The sequence below is a fragment of the Python bivittatus genome, unplaced genomic scaffold (genome assembly GCF_059951505.1).
Source record: "Python bivittatus isolate LINGU-HERP-01145 unplaced genomic scaffold, Pbiv_v1 ctg000340_np1212, whole genome shotgun sequence".
Taxonomy (NCBI): Eukaryota; Metazoa; Chordata; class Lepidosauria; order Squamata; family Pythonidae; genus Python; species Python bivittatus.
Genome location: NW_028277056.1, coordinates 30,999,245 through 31,016,219, shown reverse-complemented (window position 1 = coordinate 31,016,219; position 16,975 = coordinate 30,999,245). Strand labels below are relative to the sequence as shown.

Below are 16,975 nucleotides of genomic sequence, written 5' to 3'. Positions count from 1 at the left end.
GTTTAAAAAGTTTGAGGACCCCTGGTTTAAGTTATATTTAGCTATTGCAGCTTTAAAGTGGTCTTTTCTCTTATTTCTGGACACAGTTTTAACCACGGATAAAAACTACAATGTGATCTGTTTATCTCCTCTTGGTTACTGTAGGTCCTTCCATTTTGGTTGCTAGGTAAGGCTCTCTATGGCTATTTGGGCTTGGACTTCAAAAGAGGCCAAATGTGTGGCTTCTGCAGCACAGGATTAGCATTCTTTCAAACAGCACTAAACCATGTATGTAAGAAGCCTAAATTATGTCTGAAGAGCATTTTCCTAAGTGCTGGTGAGGCATCACATGGGCAGATCCTCTGTGGAAGCCATGTGTCTGGTCCTTTGCAGCCTAAGCCAAAATGGCTGTGAGGGGCAGTTCCAGTTACCAAGACCAAATTCACCCCATCATATGGTAAAGAGTATGACTGGTGATTTTTCTTGCTAGTAGGCGGTACTTGGTAAGAACAGTAACCAAACTGGGGGAATCTACTAATCACTTCCTTTAACTTGTGCTGCATTAAACTTGCAAGGGCAGCATCTCATACTACTTATATTACTGAGGCACAGTAGGGTTTGTCCATGGGGCACCACAATTTCTGCAGGCATACTTTTCTGTGAGGAGTTCCTCCAATAAGTGGAGGAATGCATGCTGCAGCTGCAAGGAAGGGCCCTGCAGGTTAGCTGTGGGAACTGTTAAATATTGTAAAAAAAACAACAACAAAAAAACCGTCTGTCTTCTAGGAGAGGTGGGTGGGATTCAGGAAGAGAAGAAATTCATATTGTCACTAAGCTTGGTTGAAGGCCTCATAGAAAGCTTGACCTTAAAAAAAGAGCCAAGATATTCAGGCCTAACTCCCCAACCATGGCAGAACTGGAAGTAGTAAAATAAAATTAATAGAGAAAATACAGATGAGTTGGGTGAGGTTTGGTTTTTTTTCTGTTTAGTGCTGGCTAGCTAAACTTTGGGTAATTTTATACCTGTTCCTATTTTCTGTTTCTTTCTTTGCTAGCTTCATATAACTTGTGATAGTTAAACTTCTCTCTCAGATCCTTACTTTGTTGCCTTTACTAAAATAAACATCCCTTTTCCTTGGATTATTTCAGTGCTAGGTTTGTAATTTAGCACTACACGCTCAAAAGTTCCTAGGTTTAATAAACCTGGTTAAAGGGGGAAAACTGGAGCCATTTACTGACAAGCTTATGCCAAAGAAGTAGGATTTCTTCTTTGGCCCATCCAGATTTCAGGTGGGGGGGGTTCTCCCCATTCAAGAACAGCTGGTGGCAGTCTATCTACCTGCCCTGGTGGAAATTTTACATTTGGATGATAGCCGTATCCAGTCACCCTGGAAGGAGGTGAAGATGGAGATCCCAGGGAGGTATGTGGCAGATTGATAACAGAAACTTCTGCTTCATCCCTGCTACAACACGACTCTTTTCTCCCTACTGATATATAATGTGGATGGTTCCCATTTCATGAGGAATTAAAACATTTTTGAAAGATGCAATGCAACTCCTGTGTGCTGTGTCTTGAATGGTCTGTTAAGGTTAAATTTTATATTGGGACATGGATATGGTCCTCCTATGATTATGAAGAATTTAATATGCACAATTCTGATTTCTGTTTGAAATCACAATTAAAACTTGTGGTTTTATAAGGTTTGTTGTACTAGCAACAATTGAGAGGAGAAACTGACTCTTCGGAAACAACAGACGAATGCAACAGCAAGTTTGCTGTGGCTTGCTATCATTTTATTCAAGCAAGCCAATATCTATACCACATAGTTTGTATTGTATGTTTTGTTAGTCAGCTTTTGTACGTATACTGGTATCTAGAAGCAATTAATTTCAATTGCTTTTGCCTCCTCCAGAGACACTCATTCTTAGAAAGCCATTCTTATGTTAGTCATTAATTGCTTTAGAGGATTTCTTTTTGTACAAACCCAAATAATTTAGGAGTCTCTTACAGTTATGCTTTTAATTTTATCATCTATGCTTTTCATTCTATTATCTGAAAGAAATATTTCTTCTCTTTGAATAGCATTTTAGGAATGTTATTTAATGAAAAAGTCATCCATCCATATATTGAGGTATAAATACTAAAATAATTTATTTTATAATAAGATACCATGAAAATATTTCTTGCCCTATTCTACAGTCCATACATGTGTACTGATTTTAAAAGAATCCATATCCAATTTAAAAAAATAGTTTTTCATTTACCATATGTCAGAAACTTTGACATAAAAATGCATGATGGTAAGTAAAATTCACAGCATCTCAACTTTGAAAAACACATCAAATGCACATTTGGTGACAGTTATCCATTTCTTCATATGCGAATGGAGTATGTAGGATTTCTTTCTTTTGTTTTCAGTTGGGGATGAAGTGGGACTGGTAACATTTTATCATCCTGTGGTAGTTCTACAGCAGTGTTTCTCAGCCTTGGGAACTTTAAGAGGTGTGGACTTCAGAATGACTGGCTGGGGAATTCTTGGAGTTGAAGTGTACCCATCTTAAAGTTCCCAAGGTTGAGAAACACTGTCCTACAACATTGTGATATCACTGCTTTTTTTTTTTTTCCTGCTGAGGATAAAAATGCACTTGTCCTTCTGGAGGGTTTTCATAGTTTCTCTTCTCCCCAGTTCCTTGTCCTGGTTCCTTAAAGAGCTCTTTGTCTCTTTAAGGTTGGTTGAGTTTGTGAATCAAGAATACAATTTCCCCCATTCCCCCCATATTGTAATCAAGAATACAATACACCCCATTCCCCTGGGATGTTGGGACAAAATACCAGAGTACTATGGTGGCTGCCTCTTTAAAGGTCTCCTCATCACCCTTGGTCCAGTGGGGTTGCTGTTGTTTTGAGATTTATTAAGAATATAATGTTAGAGCTATGCGGGGAATTCACAGTAGCTTCATGTGAATTAAGTGGAACCTTCACCCCAGTCTGTACTATAGGACAAGTTGTGGGATTTGGTTCACATTAGGAAAATGGGGCAAGATTATACTGAATAGTAGATTACTGTTTATAAGGAAGTCCCAATGTTTTGTAATTCCAGTGTCAACATTAATCTTTTTTGCTGATGTATTGTCTTTGTTATATTCCTGCACTGGTGTTGCGAAGAATCATTTTCTTCATCTGCACTACTTATCAGTTAGATAACAATTATCTCACACATCAGCAGTTTTATGTCTTCCTGACATTTTGAATGGCAAATTGGGAATAGATTTGGTGATGTCTGATGTCCCATCTTTAGTATCTTAGGTTGGTTTCTTCTGTTGTCCAGAAGGTGTCCTTGCTGGTACCACTGTTGTGCTCGTGGATTTTGATTTAGGGATTCTAACAGGAATTGCTTGACGGAAAACATCAGCAATCTATGATAATAAAAAAAATAAAGGAGAAAAATACAGTATTTGCATAGTTATTATGCAAATATGCATAGTTATTATGCAATATGCACATTGGTATGCAACAGTGCTTTTAAAACATACCAATATTTTTTATCTTTAAAAATGAAGATATTAGATTATATAGCCTGCATCCACATATCCACATATCCACATAAACTGTAAATCATGGTATACATAACCCAGTTGCCAGATTTGTACAACATGCTAAGCAAAAAGCAAGCAAGCAGCAGTTCATCTTAGTGTTGAACCCAGTCATGGGCTTCACTTGCATGAGAGAGATATGGTTATTTATGGTTTTTTTCTAATTAACCTAATTCCTTGGATTGGCACAATACATCGAACCATGTGCTAAACGCATGGGTTGGGTAATCACAATATCTAGGATTTGTGGATAAGTGTACTGTAAGAGCACAACTGTAGTGCTATCCTGGTTCAGGAAAGAAATAGTCTCCTGGCCAAAAAACAACCCCTTTGGGATTGTGGTGATCTATAAATGTTGTGGGATGTGAAGTACAATGCTTTGTCAAATGCTTTGCGCAGTTCTAATAAAAATACAAGCCTTTGGAAGGATTTAGTCTGCTTCATATCTCTAGATGGCAGCAAAGTTCAATAGTTTGTAGAATTTGAATTTTCTTACATTCGAGGCATAAACATTGAGATGTATGTAAGATATGCATAACTAGAAAAATATTGATCAAATAGAACATCATTGGAGAACAGCAGTAAAATATGGCATTACTGCTAATAAAGTTCATATAAGAAACATGAAATGACAATAATGTGTTCATGTTTTGTGTGATGCTACATAAGGTCACAATTATTTTTTGCAATGAAAGGGCTGCCTAATGGCATTTGCGGTTCATAATATTCATGCAGGAAATTATAACAGGAAATAAAATATTTAATATGTTAATTCAGCCCTTGCCATCCCCTAAATGGGCTGGGATTGCAACTCTTGGAAGTTTTATTAGTAAGGGCCAATACCAGCTGGGACTGCTAAATATCTCAGATCTTGTGCCTGTTTTTAAAATATATATGTAATACAACACTAAAAGCTATTAAAACCCATTTATTTTATTTATATATTTATAACATTTGTATAGTCGCCCATCTTAAAACCAAACTCTGGGAAGCTTAAACATTTTAAACCCCCTTTCAATGTCTTCTTTAACACTTCTTTAATAGTGTTGTTAATCACAGGATTTCAGGAAGGAGCAGAATCCAGAACTCAGGGCTTACTGGTGAGAAAGAATGACTCCAAGTCACCCATTAAGTTACTGTCAAGCCATTGGCAAACAAAGGAAATTGGAAAAAACTGCTTTAAATCCTAATTACACACGTCTAACCATACCCATTAAATCTTAAGGGCTATAAAATGTAAATAGTATATGTGCAGTAAAATTGAACCTGCAGGCAATATTTAAGCTGATGACCAGCTGGAGGGGTGTTGGCAATGTGAAAATTGACCTTGAGCGTCCCCAGACGATAAGGTATCCTTGCTATGGTTTGCTTGATGAAACCAAATTAATTTATTTTAATTAAATACAAATATTTTATGTAATTTATTATTTGGGATGAAGGCCTATAAAGCAGCTTTGCGTGCCTATATTTGATTATATTTAAACATATATATTCCCTCATTAAATGTATATAATAATGAAAGTTAAATATCATTTAATGGATTTCATTATAAATCTCTATAATGTTATAGATTTGGCCAGCATGGGTTGCAGTTGCTTGATTTCTATTCCAGAAAGTCAAATTATTGTACTGGTAGTAAGTTGTCTACTTACCAACTGGCAAAAGGAGCAAAGGATAACTAATAGGGTAAGGTAATAAGGGTTATTAAGGTAGGGTAGCAAGGATTTTGCTATAAATTATACACTTATGGAAGTAGGGGAACTGACCTAAATAATTTCTGAATTGTTTTAATAATTAGATGTTGTATTATGATAAAGAACAAATCTGTTTATAGCAGTGTTTCTCAACCTCAGCAACTTTAGGGTGTGTGGACTTGACTGGTAAGTACCCAGGCAAATTGTAGCTGCAGAAGACATCTTCATGAAGAAAGCTACAGACCACTGTTTCTCAACCTTAGCAACTCTAAGATGTGTGGACTTCAACTCCCAGAATTCCATAGCCAGCATGCTGGCTGGGGAATTTTGGGAGTTGAAGTCACACACCTTAAAATTGCTGAGGTTGAGAGTCAGTCTGGCCTGACTCTTGGATTTTGCTAAAGTGTCCAACCTCCCAGCCTGCACTGGGCTTTTTTTTTTTTTTTAACGGAGACTTTTAATAAAATTGATTGAAGCTTGGAAGTTCTAATATACTACTATTATGTGGTGTAGTGGTAAAGATGAACTATGTAAAGGGGAAGCATCCACTATTCCTTCTAGTCATTCTGCTTCTTATCATTGGGCAGGTGTTGGTTTGCCTTCAGAACAGTTCTCCATTGAAGAGAGAAAGGTTATGTTGAGACAAAACTGCTCAGTGTTTGGAAAAACTAAATAAATGACCTAGACAAATACATTTGCTTTTTTAAAAAATACCAGGTCTAATTTTATCTAGGAACTAACTGGGAATAGGTTTTAAGTTTTATCATTTCCCCCCTAATCTCATCCTTTCTAATCTCCTTGGACTATAGCCAAGGAGTTTATAAAGTTTATAGCCAATTAAGCATCTGTACAAAATTCAAATTGGCTATAAACTTTAAGAACTGTTTTTGTCAGTCCAAAGTATATGCATTAGAAACCACTGACTTTTAATTCTGCAGATTATCGAAACAAGATTTGGGTCAGAGTAGGTAATAAATTGGATTTATTCATTACATAAAGCCAATGTATGGTTTAAACAAGACATGGTTTAGTGTGCTATGTGAACTTCAAACAATTCTGTATAGAGGGACACATAATCTGACCAGGTATAACACAGCTTTCTGTGCTTGCTGTGTGGTACAGTATATTTTATTGGTACAGTATATTTTATTACTGGTGCAATAAAATGGGCTTTTCTGTGAAAGTAATCAGTTCCTAGAGCAGCTGCAATTGGACACTAAGTAGTGTCCATTCAGCCATTGATTTGCTTTTGTTAACTTGTGGCTAGGACTTTTAATATCTTTTAAATATAAGGTAGTATAAATAGATGGGTCTCAAGCAAGATGTAATTTATCATGGATGCTTCTGCAGATCGATACACAGAAGAGGGAACTGTATTGTGTGTAGGGGATTTTTGACCAAACCTGCATAGCATTGTGCTGCATATCCAACAACTACTGTAACTGGTTATATTATATGCCTTGCAGTCCTGTTCATAGCTGCTTAAAAGTAATTTCCATTAACTTACTCTTAGGTGAGAATAGCAGTCAGGTTTGCCTTTTATTTTGTCCTTTTTTTTTTTGTCTTCATATTGTCTATAAAGCCACAGGGGTGTAGAGGTGATTGGTGAGGTTCACTGCATTGGGGGGGTTCTATTTGGGGTAATGGTGGTTTCAGGCAAAATGACCACGTTAAGCTAGAAGAGCTAGCTTAGCTGTTATTTCATTAAAAGGCAGTGCACCACAGAAAATTGTAATTTTGCTCCTGAGGATCAGTAGCACAATCTTGGAGAATGCCAGGAGCCATAAAAGTAGTCAGTAGATGTTATAGGTTGCCCACTTCTGTCTTAAAGAATAGTGTAACTTTTTGAAATTGGAAATTGATCATTCCTGTCAGCCTTTTGGGGTAGACCATATCAGGAAATTGACTCCACAGGAAGACTATACTTTATTGAAACCGGCTATAATAACAGAATCTTGCAAGCCTGTGCATTACCTTTCCTCCTTCTTATATCCCAGTGAACTGGGAAGGGGCCTACCTGAGCTTCTTCCAAATACTACCTTGTTTCCCAGACCTTAAGGAATGTTTCAGCCTTCTTTGCTTATATAATGATTCTTGCCTACAGTATTTCTTTCAAAGTCATCTTCCTGATTGCTTCTCTACAATTCCAGAGATCACAGAGGTGTCCTGATGAGTTTTCTGGTCATGCGTCAAAGTCCCAGATTCTGGGTTTATAATATTTGCTATAGCTGTTCATTCCTGGGAACTATTTTATGTCAGTGGAGTATTATATATAAAGAGGACCAAATACAAACTCTAATATTTATACGTTTGATTAGTCCTCTGATGGGAAATACTAGTATAAAAAATACTAAATAACAACATTAAAAGGAAATAGGAATACATTTAAAAGGAAGAAATGTAAAGGTGGGAAAGAGAGTCATATCAATTAGATATATATATAATGTAAGGGAGACATACATCAACCTTACTGTGTATGATAAAAGCATGTTGTAATCCCTTAAGAATATTTCAGCTGCAAAATTACTTGTGATACATTTTCCAGATATGAGCCTAATTATTTGGAGAATGGCTTATCTTGAGATATTGATCCATAAGAAGACTTAAACTTAGAAAACAAATTTCACACTTATTAAATAGGTTGATTGTTTATATACTGTTAGAATATAACCAGCTTGTACAGCAGAAAAATGATAAACACAAATTCGGTATTTATATTTAAAGTTTTTAAAAGTAAGTGATGTGTTCAGTGTTCTGGAGGGATTATTTTAAATGGAAAAAAAAATAATAAAGCTGATTCTTTCTCTTCCCTATACCCTCAGGCTACATGAATATGGTAACTAGAAATACATGCTGCTTGTGAAAACAGACCTTTGATGATAATCCTTTTGACTCATTGAGCCCAGCTTGGCCGAAGGCCTACTGAGCAGATAATTTGTAGCCTGGGAAGTGGTATGCCAGAGGAAGGAAGTTCAGTCAGCTAGCGCTACGTGCCCTTACATTTTCCTTGCCACTTCTAAAACCTCTTTTGCAAGCCCCAAATACTGTAGCTCTGGACTGTCAAATATAGGGTATAGTTGCAAACAGTTTCTTTTCTTTGCCCTAATTGTGTATGTCAATGGGATTTGGCTGGCCTCTGTTGGAAAAAAACCCAACTTTCAACTCATCCAGAAAAATAGTACTTGTATTGATGGTTTATAGTATGACCCAAATTTTCTTTGATTTTGCTGTTTTCAATTATATATACATTTTAGATGAATCTTTAGAGAATGAGTAAATGCTTGATTTTTTTGTTCTTACATGTTGCCATTGCCTTTTATGATGCAGCTGATGACTCAAGGATTTCTAAATCTTATATTATAGGATGTTTAATGTGGTTGCCATTTGAAGCATTTAGAGAGAAACCCTGTATTTAAGTTAAAAGTAGAAGAACCTTAGAGGTAATTGGCATCATCTGTTGCCAGCCCATTACACTAATATTATGATAGCATTTTACATGGTATTTGGTATAGAATTGGAATTTTGAGTAGAAATAGAGATCTTACATGCTTTTTAACTGTGATCCTCTGTGTGTGTGTGTGTGTTTGTGTGTATGTAAATAACTTGTACATAAGAGCTGATCATGAGTAAATCTTTGTGAATTACAATATACTCAGAGGCTAGAGTATAACAATTTCTAGCAATACTGAAGGAGACATGGAGTTAATATTAAATATAGTGTTCATGGCTGACTTAAGCCAAGTTAAGTTTTAGAAATAGATGTCCAACCTTTCAAACTTTGCAGAATAATCCTGTCATCACTCCTGTGGCTTTTCTTCATTAAATAACAATATCATTCAGTTGATTTATTGGTCACTAGTCCTAATTTAATTAGTATAAATTCCCCTGGGCATGGATGCCAGGTGACCCCATTTTATGTGCTATTTGTGTGGTTGGAGCTAGGCTATGGGCCTCAAGAGCTATTTATATTTGTACTATTTTCTGCTATTGGGTGGTGATACAAATTAATTTGATAAATCAATTTATAAATAAATAAATGAGTAAATTGAAGATTTTAATATGTCATTTCAGGTCAACTTCCACAAAGAGTTGTAATTGTTTTATGTTGTTTGATCATTGTGTTGTTAATGTTTGTGTAGTATTCTTGTGAAGAATCAGCTGTAGCTGATTTCCCCCTTGCTGCTTCAAAAGAAGAGAAGCTCCTAGTAACATCTTAAGAAATATCTATTCCCCAAACTGCAGTGCCGGGGAAGTATTATTTGTATTATATCCCTAATATTTGCTTCTTTTCTCTTAAGTTAAGACATAGTTCTTAGGTTATTTGTCTGCTTGTATTAAAACTAACTACATATTCTAATTGTTTGTTTTTAAAAGTTCACATCTTTTAATTGTTGCATGATATGTCCTCTGGCTGTCATTTAAATCCCATATGATCCTGGGAAAAGATATAGCTGCTTTAAAGAGTGGAGGACAAGTATGCTCGCACTCCACAGAGGATCTTTTTGGAACCAGAGCTTAAGCACAGGATAGCCGTGATATTTATGCCCTCATTTCTGCATGTGTCCATACAGCTTTCAGTTTCAACTGTTTTGGCTTATGTGTTCTAGAGCTGTCTGTATTCATTTGAGCAAGTTAGTCAGATATTGGATGGGGTATTTTTTTTTTTTCAAAAGAGAAACTAAGAAACAAGAGCTGTGCTGGATCATATTCAAGATCTGGTGAATGTTTTGTTTCTGCAGCAGCCGGCTGTGTGCTTCTGGGAATCCCAGAACTGAATGCAAGTGCAGTAGTACCTCTCATACTGATAGCCTTATTACTTGTGATCCTATATATAACCATCGTTAGCCATTTTTAGTCACTGAAACTTCATTTGGATAGGACATTCTGTATTCTGATAGGGCAGAGTGCATCCTGTATTTACTGAGAATGCTTGCTTTTCAAAATTCTTGTGGATTCTTTTATAAAGATGGCAAAATACCATTATTTTAGTTTTTAGAATTGTCATCTTATTTGTCTACGGCCTTGAGAGTCATTTTATATTGTTGAGAATTAGGGTTGCTGGCAAAAATGAATATGGGACCAGAGCTCTGCAGCAGAATTCATACTTCACAGGCAGAAGCACAGTCCCTAGCATCTCCAGTTAAAAGAATCAAATACAATATGATTGGATGGTTCTTTGCCTGAGACTTTAGAGAGCAGTCTCCCCCAAGTTGCTGATTTCATCTCCTTGACTTCCCATCCAGCAGGGGTGATAGCCATGATAGCAGGGAAGATGGGAGTTGATTTCCAACACATCTGGAGAACATTAGATTGGGAAAGGCTGGGCTAGATGAATAAATAATCACTTCTGAGATAGTTTCCTATATTCCTAGAAATATAGGGATGAAAGAAATTACTGGCTTCAAACAAGTTAGGTACCATTTTCTTAATTCATGTTTAAGGAAAAATAAGCAGGAGAAACATTGATCTTTCAAAAGTATTTTGCTAATTTTGTTTTGATGAGGTTTCGCTGCCCCAGTTTTTGAAAGCACTTCATGTATAAAAATTTTAAAACAGCCTGTACTGAAGCTGTTTTTTTAAAAAAAAATCACTAAGAGACTTACAATATTTTATTCTACCCCAGTCTTCCATAATTGTTGGAACTGCTGTTGCCTTCTAGTCATTTCAGGCCAATATTGGGTATGCTGTCTGGTAAATTCTGGGGATTGTAGCCTTTACTTGACTACAGGCACTGGGCTGGGAAAGATTGCTTAAACCAGATGATTAACTGCTTGTTCAAATTACACCTTAGCAACCATCTGGCTCTTAGGTTGTTCTCTTAACTAGTACACTGTTCTGGAGTCTCATTTAATTTCATGCATCATCATTTAAAATACATGCAATTTTATATAATGCTCAATATGAAAGTATTTATTTGTAAACCCACAGCAAATCCAGCCAACTAAAAAATTAACAAACTGACTGAGGATTAAGATCTGGTTAAAAGATTAACCAGATGGAGTAAAGACTAAAAATAAATATGCATGGTTTACATGGAGTAGTTCACACACACACACACACACACACACACACACACACAAATAGAAATAAAATGATTTCTGCAGGCAGTGGTTAAAAAAATATTTACTGTTTTATAATGTTAAAATGTTTCAGTGAAATAATTGCAGGCTAAAATAATGTCAATATTAAAAATATAAATACATAAAGTTGCATTTATACAGGTGCAAGTCTAAGTATCTAACAGAAAATATACTTAATTGAACAGATAATACAATAAGTGCACAATTCATGTGATTAAAGAGACAAACCAGCAAGTTAGTTTTGTATGCTCTTATTGACACATGCAAAGAACTTGCCCCAAATTCTCATTAAGATTGTCCCAAAAATAGTCTTCCTGGGAAGGAAAGCATACATTTGCGATAGTGATATGTATGTCAGCAGAACGAGGAAAAGTCAGTGGTAGACACTACTTACTGTAATTTGTGACTGTCGGGGGAGAGTAGTTGCTGTTGGTGTAATAGTGATGCTGCTGGTGATTTTGTTGATAGATTTACTTGGTGTTCCATTAGGAGTTCTGTTATCCTGCATGGGAATGCAAGGGTTACTGTTTTTTACAGAATTAGGAATACCTTGTGCATAAGGATTTCCTAAATGAATATGTATTTTATTATCCTCAGTAGTTATTACACTAGAGCTAGAACTGTTAGATCTTTGAAACTGCCAAGATGATTGCCTTTCAGGGGATACTTTAAAAACAGTATGCTTGTCAGCCACTTCCAGGGGCTCTGGTGAAAGTAACCGCTCAGGGGAACTTGCAGTTGTCAAAGCCAAAGGAGACATTGTTCTTTCAGATATTACAGAACCACATAATTCAGGTGCTTGAGATCTAGCAAAAGTGGTCACGGTAAGAGGTGCAATGGCTTGCTCTTGACTTGAGTAGCCATCAGGTACTTTAGATTTTATAGGAGTTAATGATTCATTTTGAATTATAGTTATCCTTTGCTTTGAAGTGCCACAATTGGGTATTACAGCTGTACTAGTAAAGGAGTGAGAACTCTCTGAAGTTGGGCTTGTTATTTCAAGCATGGCTGTGTTTTGCTCATGATCTGGAGTAACCTTTATATGAAGAGGCTGGCCTGGTGTGTGGCTTAAAACTAAATTTCCAGGCTGAATACAATTCCCGTTCTGCTTGGCATAAATTCTTCCATTTTGAATGTGGCTTTCTTTGGACTTCATCCAGGGGATCCAAAGTTTGCTGTTATTTACTACATTTGCAACAGAAGAATTGCACTTGAAGGAAACCATTGGTTCATCATCATCATCATCATCATCACCATCATCATCATCATCACTTTCTTCATATAAATGTCCATTTATGACAGCCCTTTCCAAAGGAACTAGACTCTTGTAATCAGGTGGTTCATTGTCAACTGGTTCTGTTTGGACTTCCTTGGAGGCAACTTGTAAGTCAGAAATTCTCCTTCCATTGAGACTTGGTCTGAGGCTTTTACTGAAATGTCTGTACCTCTCCAGTTCTTTGTTAAGGGTTTCCATTTCTCTGCCTAATTCTTTGTTTTTATTTTCTTGGTGAGTAAGTTTCTTTTGCAAGATTCTGTGGTCTTCTCTTAAATGACATATTAAATCTTCTGTTGCCATATATTCATGGATTTTCTCTTTCAGTGCATCTACTTCCCTTGAAAGATGACCTGACTTGGCTGTTTCTTCCTTGAGTTTTCTGAATAATCTCTGCTCGTGGTTGCATTCTGTCTTTTCTGCTAACTTATACCGTGCCAGTTCTCTCTTTACTATCTCAAGTTCCTCTGATAAAAATCTGGCTTTGTCTTGTTCATTAACATATCTGCGTTCTAAAGATTCAAATTCATCTTCAGTTTTCATGAGATCATCTTCTATGGCCTTCATTTCTTTAAGTTTATGTTTCAGCTTCTCAATTTCCTGGACTAGTTCTTTAATCTTGTTGTTTTCTTGCTGGAAAGTTGGGTTAGGTTTTGTTGTCTCCTTAAGTTTATTTTTAAGAAATTCTTTTTCTATGGCTTCCAAGGACTGAAGCTTTTTTCTTAGCAGATTCATCTTAGATGAGAGATCATTTCCTTTCTCCTCCTCTGTTTTCAGTTTGTTTTTCAATTCATCTCTCTCCCTTGTGAGGTTGGACATTTTTTCCTCAGCATCATTTTTAAATTTTAATGCTTTCTTACTCTCTTCAATCAATTTTTCTGTGACTGACATAACTTTTTTTTGTTCCAACTGAAGCTGTAAATTTGCAGTCTGTACCTTTTCTTCTGTTTGCTTTATTTTTTCATTCATTGTTTTCCTCTCATCTACAAGCATTACAGTTAATGATTTCAGTTTAGACAAATCTTCCTTAAGCGTGAACTCTGTTTTTTCTAATTTATTCTCAGTGGTTTCAAGCTCTCCTATGCGAACTTTTAGGCCATCGAGTTCCTGTGATAGCTGCTTTGTTAACATTTTTTCTTTTTCTAGGTTACATTTTAAAGAGCAGCATTCCTGCTTGCTCTTGCTGAAAGCATCCTCCAGTTTATCAAGCTCCATAATTCTCTTGTTGAGTTTATCAACTTCTACTTTAAAATTTTTACTTTGTGTGACTTCTTTTTCTAGCCTCTTATGAAGTTCTCGGCATTGCTCTTCCAGTTTTATGAGTTCCTCATCTTTTCCTTCCATCTCTAGGACTCTTTTCCGGAGCACCTCCACTTCAGACATAAGGGTAGAGTTTCCACATTCCCCTCTGTTGATTTTCTCTCTTAGATCTTGCAGTTCTTCTTCTGCCTTTCTTAAGGACTTGTTAGTTTCTTCAAGTTCATCAATCTGTCGACTAAGAACTGTTAATTTTAAGCGGAGCTGACGATTTTGGCTCTCTTCATTGGTTAATTTGGCCATTGTAGCTTCCTGTTCTTGAGATATCTTTCTAATTTGTGCTTGAAGTTCTTCTTCCAACCTGAGAGCTTTCTGCTCCTGTTCTTGGGCTTTTGATTCTGCAATGGAGAGTTTTTCATGTGCTTGTTCTGCAGTGGTGGTTAAATTCTGGATTTGTTGAGTTTGCTGGCTCAGCTCTTCCGTTAATCGTTGTTGTTCATCCACTACCATTAAAGTGAATGATTTGAGTTTTGTTAGCTCCTCCTTCAGTTTGTTTATTTTCTTGCAGTTTTCCTTTTCTCTTTTTGCTTGATAAACTGCATCTTGTTCAATTAGCTTTTTCAATCTGAAAGAAAATGAAATTCAGTTGTAAAAGTACTTAGAATATTAATAAATAATTTTATGCTACACTAGGAAATAAAAACATCCAGAAGAAGGCAATGGCAAACCATAACATTACCAAGAAAGCTACATGGATGTTACCATTAAGTCTTCAGAAATCAACCTCAATTTGAAGGAGACTGTACCTTATAGCTATATACAGTATATATATATATATATTTTGAAAATTTCAGAAACAGATATACAGTGGAACCTCGAGTTACGAATTTAATCCGTTCCGTGACTCTGGTTGCAACTCGAATTGGTCGCAACACGAGGGAAATTTTCCCATAAGGTTCAATGTAATTACTGTTAATCCGTTCCGGCGTCCGCGGACCACGCATCAGGGGCGGAAAAACGGCCGCAGATCACATGGAATGGGCGGAAAAATGGCTGCAGACCACGTGGCACGGGCGGAAAAATGGCCATGGACCACGTGGAATGGGCAGAATATGGCCGCGGATCCGGTTTGTAAGTCGAGGTGAGTTCGCAAGTCGAGGTAAATTTTTGGGGCCGGAGCTGGTCGTATCTCGAAAAATTCGTAAGTAGGGGCGTTCGTAACTAGAGGTACCACTGTATAGTTTTGTACCAGTTACTTACCTTTTTCTAAACACAAACAAACAGAAATTTATTTATTTACTGCATTTATCTTTCACTAAAAGAGCTTTGTACTTAGATTATATTTTGTAATCTGCTCCTTTACCTTCTTAAAACTTAATTTTCTTGTTGCTGCACCTTGAAACTACTATTGCAGTATTTTAAATTGAAGGCATTAAACAGGAGCTCCAGGTAGTCTCAGATGGCATTGATCATCTTGATTTTTACAGTTTAGCATTCAGATAGAGCTTTGGGATGGAGAATATATTCATATCACTGGACTGTCTTTTTACCAGAGATAACTGATAGGGACCTGTCACTAACCTTACTGAAATGGGCCGTTGAATCCTATTGTATTATTTTGCAGTTCTTGTCTTTATGAACTCGAAGGTACTATTACATTGCTGCTGAATCCATGAAAATTGAGCTTCTTATTTTTCTAGTCTTGCCTATCCTATTTATTTTTGCATTAGTATGCAGCTACATTATAGTTTATTTCCTTATTATTACCGGTTCTATTTTCTCTCTGTATCCAATGGTATTGTATAGTAAAGAATCATTTTGATTCTTACAGAGAAGTGTTATTTAAATATCTGTAAACTGATGCTCTCTCAATGTATTCTAATTTCAGTTTTCACAGTTTTCTACTGTGAAACAATTTTTAACAATTTTCACATTTTCAACTACGAAACAAAGGGGTTGCTGCTCTGAAGTGAGTTTTTCTTTTAGTTTCTGTCCCTTGATTCCTACTTGTACATTTTAAACACACACACATACATGCACACAAGCACTGAAATTTTTTAATAAGCTATTTTATGGGTCACTTGGAGATTGTTATAAATACTTAAATTTAAAGAAATGTCTCCATGGCCAAGAAATCTGTGACTCATATGTTAGCAACAAACAGGTGGTTTTGGCAATAAAAGGCACTCATGCTTGTGAACACAATACATTTTTCCATTAAGCTGGTGCACATTCTTAATGTCTATATGCTTTACATGGAAACAATTGAATTGATAAGTAACCCAAATAAATGTACTCAAGTAGAGATCTTAACATATATTGCTTATGTTTTTAAAAAAGTAGTTCAGCACAGCTGTGGTTTTAATTTGAATAAAATCAGTTGTATTCCTGGAAGAATTTTGTCATCCTACTTTTTCCAAAAGAAAATTCATTCAGGAATAAAAAGGGTTAGTCTTAATGTGTTGGAAACATTTTCCTATTTAGTTAAGAAAAAAGATGATGGAATTAAAGCCTGGTGGGAATAAGTAGCTCGTTTTGTATATCTGTTTTAGAAAGAGAGAACTTATGTAAAATCACTTTGTAAAGGAAGCATAGATAATTCAGTTTGATTCAGTAGCTAGTAATATGGAAAAAGAAAGGAAAATATTCTTTCACTATGAAATATAATATCTAAACATAATATTGTACATCATTATTGAGATAATTTATTAAGTTTGTTTTCTATATTTGGATTCAAGAATAACTAAAATCCATAATATTAAAAAGGAAGGAATGAGCAGTAAACAAAATTAAGAAAAGTTGTGTTTTATTCCTGTCATTAAAGACTTGTTCTTTATTTTTCCATGAGTTCAGCTTAAGATTGGTGAGGAGAACCTGTTGAAAATTTCTTTGTGGTGCAGTTAAAATGATGATAGCAAGAGTAGTTGTGGTACTGACTGTGTGAAAGTCATTGTTAAAGTACAAAAGACAGAGAATGATTGCATATTATATAATTCCTGAGTTTATCCATGATTTTTTATTTGAATAAACTGTATTTATTTGCTTCTTATATATAAATACAATATATAAAACAATATAAATACTGTAAATTCTCTGCA

At 35.8% G+C, this 16,975-nt stretch overlaps 2 protein-coding genes across 6 annotated transcripts in view; one reads left to right on the top strand and one right to left on the bottom strand.

The window, feature by feature from the left end:
• The window catches only part of CMSS1 (cms1 ribosomal small subunit homolog), a 185,186-nt gene that overhangs the window by 2,880 nt on the left and 165,331 nt on the right, over positions 1-16,975 (top strand). The window lies entirely within an intron of this gene.
• Positions 2,132-16,975, bottom strand: part of FILIP1L (filamin A interacting protein 1 like) — a 155,892-nt gene continuing 141,048 nt past the window's right edge. For 3 of the 5 annotated variants that reach the window (XM_088140796.1, XM_088140797.1, XM_088140798.1), the window contains 2 exons: positions 11,742-14,502; positions 2,133-3,396 (listed from right to left, as the gene is read on the bottom strand). In XM_088140796.1, coding sequence (XP_087996922.1) covers positions 3,283-3,396; positions 11,742-14,502 — 2,875 coding nt within the window. In that variant the 3' untranslated portion in view covers positions 2,133-3,282. Of the gene's footprint in view, positions 3,397-11,344; positions 14,503-16,975 lie in introns of those variants that run through there. The other 2 variants (XM_088140794.1, XM_088140795.1) reach the window with 2 other exon arrangements.